Here is a 10,348-nt window from a genome sequence, read left to right on the forward strand (position 1 = left end):
GACATGATTCAGCTGTGATCATCTTTTAAAAATGAATGAAAGTTGCAGGGGTGACTTATTTCAGGAGAAGATCCCTGGGTCTGGCCAGAGCAAGAAGGCGGGCAGCGGGCTGCTTGACCATCAGCAGAGACCATTTCATCTCACCTTTCCTTGTGCCTGTGTTTTGTCTCCAGCATCCCTCCTCAGAGAAAAGAAAAAGCAGACACTAGCAGAAAAAAAAAAAAAAAAAGGCCCCTTTGCTCTCGGAGTGGTCAAGCAGCTAGGAATAACTCCAAGGGGGTCCTCAAAAACAACCGCTCCCCTGTTTGTTACCCTGGTTGTGGGCCTGGGCAGCTCCTGTGGCGAGCTGTGGCGTTCTCAGCCAGCAAAGCCCTGAGTGAAGGGCTGCAGGAAGCACCGAGGGGGAGCAAAAGCACAGCCCCCCCGCGCCCAGAGCCCCCAGCCCACCCACGGCCACCCGCAGCCCCCAGCAGGCGTGAAGGCATTCGCAAACCCTTCGGGCGGGAGGATCACACAGAGTAATAATATTAATAAGAGTAATAAAACCCCCTTCTAACTGCGCTAGCGAAGCCAGAGTGTGGAAGAAAGAAAAAATTATGCAAATGAGGCTTATCGGCTGATCAGAATAACAAGTGAACTTGATCTGGAAGGGGGCAGCCTCCCCGGGTAATGAGGATTATTTACCCATGATTTCCCTTGCAAATCAGGAGAGGGTTCCCAGAGCCGGGCGCGCACAGGGCGATGCTCAGTGCCCAGCTATGCCTCTCCGGGGCAAAGCCCGGGGAGCGCCCGGGGAGCTTGGCCGAATCTTCAGCTCTCCGCAGTAAAACGCTGACTCTCGGGCAGGCGCTTCCCCCTGCGTTGCTTCGGGGGTTTGAGCCGGCTGCCATACGGACACGTCACTTTGCTTTCCGTGGCCGCGACGCGCGTGTAAAGCAGAGGAGAGTTCATGCCATCCGCAGCCTCCGCTGAAGAGGGAGTCGCAAACCACAGAAGCGAGTTTACATTTTGGCAATTAGCAGTGTTCCTAGCTATTTTGCTCGTTATTAGCGGGCAGAGCATCTGTCCTGTATCATGGAACAGCACTTGCCAATGGCCTTGAAATCCTCCGCAGCGAGGCCGGGTCTCAGCAGGCTGGTTGTCCTGTTTCCTCAGCTCCAAGGGATCACCCTTTATTGAATGCAGCTTCCAAGCAGCGCTCAGAGAGCCGTCTCTTGGAGCTATTTGGGTCTTACCCATGCTTTCTGGGCCAGGACTATTCCCATATGCATGGTCCATGTGTTCCAAAATATTAGTGTATTGGAAAGGTCCTAACTCAATTTTACTCTGCGTTTTCCAGACGTTTATTAAAACAGTGAGCTGTGAAATTCTGCTATGGATTCCCCCCGGCTCAATTTGTGTCTGGGATGGAGGAACCTGGAGAAGACCCATCCAATGCGTACCGGCACAGGGGACATCCCCGCTAGGTGCTAATGGGAGTCCCTCGCAGGGATCCCAGTGCAACTGGTGAAGTCAAAGCTTTTCCCTTCTGAATATTCAGTAGAGGTCACAAAGAAACATCACAAATAGCTGGGGCCTCATTTTCTCTGCAAGAGCAATGTTGTAGGACCCTCAGGAGCATCACCTCCCTTTTCATCAAATGCCCCAGTTCCTGGCTCCAGCTCATTCTGCAGTCTTCTGCTGCCCCACAGGAGGAGCAGATACCTGAAAGAGGGAACAGATGCAGCACAGACATTGTGCTCATGCTGCTGGAGATGGGCAGAATGTCAACATCCAGCCCATCCCAAAGTTGTGTATTATCTTCCCTGCACATGCTCTTCCAGGCTTCTGGGAGCAAGATTTCAAGGTGCCACCCATCAGTGTGATCCACCACCGGGGCTCTGGACCAAGCACAAAAGTAAAAGATCTCTGAGCTGAGGTTCCTCATGGGCATACAGCGTTTGTGGGGCAAGGGGATCAGAAGAGGAGATCTTGCCCTCCCAAATCTTGCTCGTGCTGAAGGACTGGCAGTGGGACTGTGCAGAACCTCTCTTCCTTCCCACCCCAGCTCTGCTGGGGGATTTTCCATGGAACAGTAGGACATGGCTCCTTATGAACAACGGTTCAACCCAGAGACACCTGGCCGGGGTGGCCACATGGAGCTCCACCATGGGCAATCTTGCACTGCCGGCAGCACAGAGGAGCCGCTACAGCCCTGGTGAGGGCCTGGAGAAGTATGAGAAATGGGGAACAAAATTATTAAGGCCATGTGAATATTTGGGGCAGAAGTCCAAGTTTGGCAGGCTCAGTGTGCTGAAACCCACCACACCCTCGCCCAACAATGCATATTCATTTTGGCGTACCGGGGGGGCGGAGGGCAGCTGCTCACATGCTTGCGCTAGGACTTTGTTTCAGAGCATCATGCTGTGGGACAGGGACATCCCGGCACAAACATTGTCCCATTGTCCCTCTGCCCCAGTGCTCCCACGGTCCAGAGCTGGTCTCCAAAGAACAGATAGAGGAGGTAGTTCAGGGTCATGTTTCCAACCTTGAGGCCATCTGCGCTGCATGAACTTGCCAAGCGCAGCATTGCTCCCCCCAGTAATCTACAGAAGGATTTGCACCGTTGTTAAAAATGCAGGGGCCAGCTTGTTACAGGAGGTTATAGTTTAATTTTGGTGATGGTTTCGCCAGGAGTTGCCGTAATAAAGAGCCCGGTGCTTCATAGACTTTGAGTACTCTTGGGTGAGGTTCAGCTCTCATTACCCTTCTGCAAACCTGGAGTACTATTCCTGGTGTCAGGAAAGATGCTGCATGTTTGGAAGCTTCTAAGTGAAAATAGGATTTGGCCCAGGATTTCTCCCAACCAACCTTTCTCATGCAAATATGGCCATTTTGCACACGCCTTGAATACCAAATTAGTCTGTGTTTTACTTCTCAGTCTCACGTTTCCCCCACGTAACCCACATGGCCACGTCTGTCCGTGCTGAGACCTGGTACATGGCTTTCCCTGCCCCTCAGACCCGAGGGTGTATTCTGCCGGTGGTGACTCTGCTCGCTGCAAAACCAAATTGCTGCTGTTATCCCGGCGGCAACATTAACCCATCAGATGGGATGGCCAAGGGCTGCTCATATGGGAATATTTGACCATGGAAGTTGGGAGGAGCAGAAGAAATCAGGACACAACAATGAACCCGGGAGAAGCTTTGCTCTTCGTTGTAGATGAAGGTGTCTGAGCATCACGGCACCGGGGAGGGGGCGGGTGTAAAACCCCCAGATTAGGTAAATGGCCGTTAGGCAGAAGTGCTGGAAGAGAATGGCATATTTCTGTCGCGCCGACGGTAACCAAGGAGCGGAGCCCTCGTTCCCCAGCCCCTTCAGGTGCTGCGCGGGATCGGAGCTGAGGGAATTTACTTTTGTCTGGCTGCGAGTCGTGCTGATCCCGCTGCAGCTGGGAGGGGATTTCCCGTCAGCTCCAACCCAGCTGCTTAAAAAACTCTTCCACTAAGTGAGCTAATATTTCATGAATAAATTGAAGTGGTCAAGTCCCATTTTGTGCAGAAAGCACGGTTCCCTGCCGATTAGCCTCCTTGGTACTTTCGGGGATATAAATAACTTCACAGGCTCATTCTCTGCGCCTTTCAAAATAAAAGCAACATTCAGTTATTTGATTTTTTTTTTTTAATTTTATGCAAATGATCTTCTGTTCTGTGTTATTATGTAAACGAGCCAACTGAAATGGTAATGAAGGAACCCAGAAGTATGCATATATTAACTGCCGCTATAGAGCTTTACACCTACAGAAATGGCACTGAATTACATTTCTAAGGGAGGGACAGGTGTCCCGAGGGTGAAGATTTTACTCCGGGACTTGGTTACTTCTGAAATCCCTGTATATGAACGCTTCTTCCTACAGAGAATAGTCGAGCATTCAACTCAAAGAGCAAGTCAGCACTTCAGTCAGAAATTGCTTATTTTCAGTGTGGGAAAATGCGTTGCATTCAGTTACCATCGGTCTGGGCAGCAGCAGTTCACATCCCACCTCCTGCAATCCAGCAAATCTAGCTCAAATCGGAGTCCACCTGAGGTTAGACAGCATCAGATAACCCCTGATGAAGACAGAGCTGTAGGAATTTTTCTCTCCGTGAGCTCCATTGCAATAGGGGAACCTATGGGGAGTCCTCTAGGGCTGGGGAGAAAAGAGCATTTCTGGGCTCAGGTGAGCCCACGGCATGATGGACGTATATAGGATGATACACACTAAGAGCGACTTTTTGAGTGTTTAAGGTAGAGGCAAAGCCTGTTTCCAAAGGTCATGCAGTCTCCAACAGAGTCCATGGCAAAACTCAATGGTGTTAAAGGAATTAAAAGGTTTCTGAATCCTAAACAGCATCCTTGCATGCTCGGTGGGGTCCTCTGCCTGCTCTCACCCAAGGTATCCCATGGGATATGCCTCAAGCTAGAAAAACTGCCGCGAGAATAGTAAGACAAGTAATATCTTCATTTTCTACACTTTTCAAGAATATTCAAGGGTTTTAACCAAGGTGAAAGCAGCAGAGTTTCTCACCTTTCCAAAACCCTGAGAGAACTGAAGCTCAGATCACAAGGGAGCAGATGCCTCAAATCCTTCCTAATCCCCATGTTCAGCAATGATGTTTGAGGCGATTAGAGGCACGGCGAGTACCGTTCCCAAGAAGGTAAAGCAGATGTTATACGCAGAAGTGCTTTAAGCTCTCGGTTGTGGCTGGCCTGCAGAAATGCTGGCCAAACTCCATCTCAGTATGTCTGACTGTTATGACTATTTGGCTCCAAACACGGTGGACTGGACCTGTAACATAACGACACGGATCCATTTTTCACAGTTTGGGAACTTGCCGCTGTGTCGGGAGCCGGAGTGAAATCCAGGGACCTCCTGAAGGCAATGGGAATCTTGTCCTTGACCCCAAGGCACCTGGAAGCTTAATATCTGCAGCTTCTGTTTAATAATTAAATGAGAACCAGCAAATAATAGATAATTTGTTATAGGAAAAACTACACCGAGTGCCTAGGTCTGATCCAAAAGCCTGTGAAAGCCTTCTGCTGAGCCGACTGGGTTTTGGAACAAGCCCATAGTGGTAATAAAAATAAATCCCTGTAATTAGGCAAAAGGGAAAATCCAAAAGATGCCATTTGAGCCATTTAAGGCTCAAAATCTGTGTCCTGGGATTTGGGCTGGGTGGCCCTGAAACCTCATAAAATCCCCCGAGCCCACGGGAGGTGGGTTGCGGGAGAGCTCAGCTGTCCCCATGGGAGGGGATGAGGGAGCATCTTATGCGCCGTGGGTCTCAGCCTCCTGAAATGGCAATTCCCAGGTGAGCCAGGGTGCCCCGAGCCTGGGCAGGATGAGAAGACATCACCTGGACTGGGATCTGGCTGTCCCGTTCCCAGTCTCCGGTGGCAGTCCAGCCCCGGCTCTCCCTGCCTTTCCCTTAGAAAGCTCCAACTGCTCCACCGGGACTGTCCTTCCTTCCCGCAGGCATGTCTACAACAGTCCTGTCCGGGCTTCCTCACCATCCGAGACACAAATGTCATTCCAAGCCATGCTACAGCCTTTTCCTCTTTGTCTGCTTTCCCTGGAGTGTATTTTCCCAGCATTCTAGAAATTTATCACTTGGAAGGCATGAGCCCAAAAGTGGGATTTATTGCTCAGAAGCCAGAAAACCCTGACTTTTAAAGCATGTTTAAAGTCCATTTTTCACCCTGGGATGAGACAAATGTCACCAGCATCAGTGCCAGGAGTGTATCGGGCCCCAACGTGGAGTCAGCGACAGGGACAAAATTCTGCCCAAGGTGGATATTTTAGGCTTGGAGCTGAAATACGTTATTTGCTTCTAGCTGGCTCTTTCCAGCCCAGACTGAGGTCTTTTGGTATAGGCAGTGAAGTACCAAATGGGGAAAGGAGAAAGGGAAGGGAGACTGATTATTCTTGCCATCACCTGGTGTGTCTCATGGTACGGTAGTTGAACAGAAAGCTGAAACTTGATAAAAAGAAAGACTTCTTTTTTTTTTTTTCGGAGCAAACGGTTCATCCGCAGAGCTCTGCCACAGGCGGAGGCCAAGAGCAGAGCTGGGTTCAAAGGAAGGTTAGACAAATTCGTGGAAAATATTCAACTTCTAGGCATAGCATTGAGGCAACGCAAGTGTCTCACAGCAATCGCTGATTGCCAGAGGCTGGCAGAGACCAGGGGAAGGGCTATTTTATACAAGCCCTGTTTGTTTCCCCAGTTTGAGAGGTTTTTTGTTTGTTCCTGCATGGCAAACCTACATGTGCCTTTGCAGGATACTCCTGAGACAGACCTTTGCTCTCTTCCAGTGCAGATATTTCCATCTTCCCTCTTTCTTCCAAACAAATCTGCATCTATGTAGTTTGGGGCTGATTGTTTTAGCATTTCTTTTCTTTTCTTTTCTTTTTTTCTTTTTTTTTTTTCTAGGGGGTTTCAGAGGATCTTTCCTGCATTCCCAGAAATAGAACACAAACATCTACTACTCGGATGTTTTGTTAAGTTATTTTCATTAAAAAAATAAACTTGCTTCCATCTGGGAATTTTGTTAAGTGTTTTAGATACGTTTTTAACTTCTCTGTATCCCATCACCAGGCACGGATTTCAGCCAACTATTCCAGGGCTTGAACACACAGCTCTTAAGGGATGGTCGGAATCTGTCTCTGAAGCTCTCACCTGACTTCATTCTGACAGACGTCGCTCCAAGCTCCTCCTCCGCAGATCTGATTTCTCCCAAATGTTGAGAATATCTGGATTCCTGCCTGAATTTTGTCCGTTTGGGTCCAGCTTTATCCTCATCTCCATCTGGTGACCAGGAGAGGCTCTCAAAGCCAACAGAACTTCTGGGGTTCAGGTGGCCTCGGGGCAGCGAGAACCTCAGAGGGGCAGGAGCAAGCGTTGGGGGACCTCGAGAGCCTGGGAAACTACTGCCCACCTACAGAGGGTCTCATTTAGGGGGTTGCATTAAATCCTCCTTGTTAGGAAAAGGAGGTGTTTGCAGGAAGAGGTGACTCGTGGGTCTGGAATAGCTCGTGGGTGACTCACGGCTCAGCTCCAGGGGCTGAGATGCCAAGAGGATTACAACGAGAGTCATCTTTGGTGGCAGAGCAAGTGGTGGTGGTGTTTCCCAGCTCAGCAGCCGCCGGCACTCCCCGGCCGATGCACCCCTTGTCGCTAATAACAGCTTTTCCCTTCGCCTCCTTCCCAGCCGCAGCGCGAACGGAGGAGCGCAAATGGCAGTATATTTCTTTTTTCCTCCTTTCACAGTGTTAAGAAGCTGAAGTCTCAGGAGGAACATTACAATTTCCAGTGGAACAAGCTACCTTCCCACCTCTTTTTTTTTATATTATTTTATTTTATTTTTGTTTGACATGCATACCTTTACTTTGCCGAATGAAGAGTGCCACTAACTACCTCTTAAAATATTATTACAGAAGGGCTATATTCTACAGAGAATGGCATTTTTTTGTAATAACCCCATTTTCCTTTTCACTTATTCTTACCTAAAAAGTTTCAGATTGCAGCTCATCCATCTCCCTGACACCCAAATCCCCTCTCACGTTTTCAAATTTATATATATATCATTAACCCGTTATTAGCCCATACTACCCCTGAAAAAAAAAAAAAAAAAAAAGAAAAGAAAAGAAAAAAAGAGAGAAGTGTGAGAAAGGGCCAGGCCCTGAGCGGAGGCACGGGATGTCTGTGTGGATATATCAGTTTGGGTGGCTGTCTTGGGGAGAATTGTCTGCAAACGGGAGGCTGCCAAACCTGCTTTCTCTCGGCAACCTCCCTCTGCAAAGGGCTTTGTGGGGGACACCTCAGTGTTACCGGTGGAGGGGTCCCTTCTCCTTCCCACCCCGGGTCTCTCTCCAGCGCCTGGTGGGCAGCCCCAGCACGCTCTGGGCGTCATCTCGGGGGTGATACTCCCTCTGCCCTCAGCCCACCAGGACAGGAAAACCAGGGACCAAAGGCTGCGGAGGAGGAGAAAACCAAACTCTCCCTGCTGTTTCCTCCAGCCAGGACCAGAGAGGTCATTTTCTGAAGGATGTGAGTGTGTGAGCTAATCCCAACCAGACAGCGGTGATGCACGTGGTGTTAAAATGTCCCCGACCTGAGCTCCTGGGATGGAAGGAGAAGGGGACAGGGACGGCGTGTGGCTCGGGATGCTAAAGGTAGACCTGGCAACTCCATGCCGCCCATGTGAGCTGGGACCAATCAATCCCAGTTCATCCCAGCTCCTCCAGAAGAAACCAGCAGGAGGATTCAGGCAGGCTGCAAGGGGCAGCTGGACAAGGTGCATCAGCGCTCGGTGGCTTTTGCTCCTCTATTCTGTGGAAATACGAGGTCCATCCCTGGCACCGTGCAGCTCCTCGGCCGGCAGTGAGGATGCAGGAGCGCAGGTCCCCGGTACCCGGCAGGCGGAGGGGTGTTCTCTGCTGGGGATTCGGGAGGCGGAGGGCGTCTTGCATCTGGTTATCAAACAGCAGCGAGGTCGGGCGGCATCCTGAGGGCAGGAGGGAGGTTGTCTGAACTGACGTTAGCCTCTGTGAGCTTTCGAGCAGAATTTAAAATGTAATTTTTGTCATGTGAAAATCTCTAGGTTACGTGAAGGTGACAGCTTTCTATTTTCATCAGGCTGTCATGAATCACTTGCAGGGAAAAAAAAAAAAAAATCTGTATCTTCATTAAAGTTTCCTTTTTCCCCCCTGAAACTTTCAACCAGCTATGTACAGACCTGACAGTAAACTGCTCTTCCTATTCGTTATCCTCTTTAAAAAAAGTGCATTCCTCCTCAAAATCACACCTACCCAACGTGTTGGGATTATTTATTTTTTTTTAATTCTTTCTTTCCCTTCTGTGTGTGTGGTTTTTATTATAACTCACAGGCAACTGCTTAACATCAACAACAACAACAACGAAACTTTGGCAGAAGCCGCCTCAAAGGATCCGTGTGCGAGATGTTCAATGAACTTCCTAGCTACCAATAATTCCAGTTGGCTGCTTTTCCTTGAGCCGCATCCTCCCGGCGTCGGGGTGTGGAAGTGGTCAGCACCCCATCGCTCGCGGGGGCTCCGCCAGCTGCACGAGGCTTCCCTGAACGGCGGCTCTTCGGGAATGGGGAGAAGTGGGAGAAATTGATTAGTCTTTTTCCTTTTTCTAAATGAAACTACTTCTCCCAAGTCTAAATATTTACTGCCGTTTCTGGACACACACAAAAAAAATTAATAAAACTATCCACGGAGCGAGATTCTGATTCCCAATTATTTTGCCTTCGTGAAGTTAAAAAAAAAAAAAAAAATCCCAACTTTGTTTGTGCATTCTTATTGCAAACACAATGCCAACAATGGCTAAATAGACAGCATAATAAATAGCACCACAATGCCGACATAAAGGCCTTTCTGGTACTGCATACAAAATATAAACTGTGCCATGCCATTATTATTCCGGAGCCCTTGCTGAAACAGTGCAGTTGAAATTCCACCCCCAATGTGCACCTAATCAGCCATTCAGAGCCCCTTAATGACTTGTCAGTTCTTTGCCCTGCCATTTTCTGTCCAATTAATTCTTTTATTGTGCACCGGATAAAGGAAGACAAAGGCCTTCCATGCAATAATGAATCATTAAAATTCAGCAGCTCCTCTCTTGTGCTCTTGGCTCCTCACCAGCAATTCAGGCTGTTTCGCATTCGTTATGTGTGTGGTGGTTAAAATTCACTCTACCTCAAACAAGACCTTTCAAAACGCTTAACCCTTTCCTGGGTGAAGACCTCCATCACTACATTGGGAATTTAGACACACACGCACACACACAAAAAAAAAAAGAAGAAAAAAAAAAGGAGGAGGAGGGGGACGCAGGAGGGGAGGAGAAAAGCAGGCAGAGGTATTTTGGGTAAATGTTTTAATATCACGTCTCTGACAGTCACAATATTGCCTGCGCACACATCCACAAACAAATACGGGGAGCGGGAGCCGATGCCAGCGCGGCTGCCAGAGCGGCCGGGCTGCGGAGCCGCGGCGGGACGGATGCGCGGGTGCCCTTGTTCCTGCCCGGGGAAGCGCTTTCCCACCCGCGCCGGCAGCATCCCACCGCTTTCCCTAAACCAACACAGCCCTGGGAGCGGGCGGCGGAGGCAGGGAGGGACACCCTCTTATTTTGGATTAGGAGTGGCTTGTTTTTCATTCCTAATTGGTTTAAGATAAACTGAAAGAAGCCGGCTTTTAAACCTGAGTAAGTGTGTCCAACTGGCTTTTTGGTTGGTTTTTTTTTTTTTTTTTTCACGGGCTTCACTAAATCAGGTCAAAACCAACACTCCAGTTAAGCCAGTGACA

General features: G+C 49.2%; 1 protein-coding gene across 1 annotated transcript in view; it reads right to left on the reverse strand.

The window, feature by feature from the left end:
- Positions 1–810: 810 nt before the first annotated feature.
- Positions 811–10,348, reverse strand: part of SOX8 (SRY (sex determining region Y)-box 8) — a gene marked incomplete at its 5' end in the record, with an annotated part of 19,198 nt that continues 9,660 nt past the window's right edge. Inside the window, 2 exons of the mRNA XM_009888556.1 lie at positions 811–968; positions 8,431–8,523. Of these exons, the coding sequence (XP_009886858.1) occupies positions 811–968; positions 8,431–8,523 (251 nt within the window). The remainder of the gene's footprint in view (positions 969–8,430; positions 8,524–10,348) is intronic.

This window comes from Charadrius vociferus, unplaced genomic scaffold (genome assembly GCF_000708025.1).
Source record: "Charadrius vociferus isolate BGI_N301 unplaced genomic scaffold, ASM70802v2 scaffold27, whole genome shotgun sequence".
In the NCBI taxonomy this organism is placed as follows: domain Eukaryota; kingdom Metazoa; phylum Chordata; class Aves; order Charadriiformes; family Charadriidae; genus Charadrius; species Charadrius vociferus.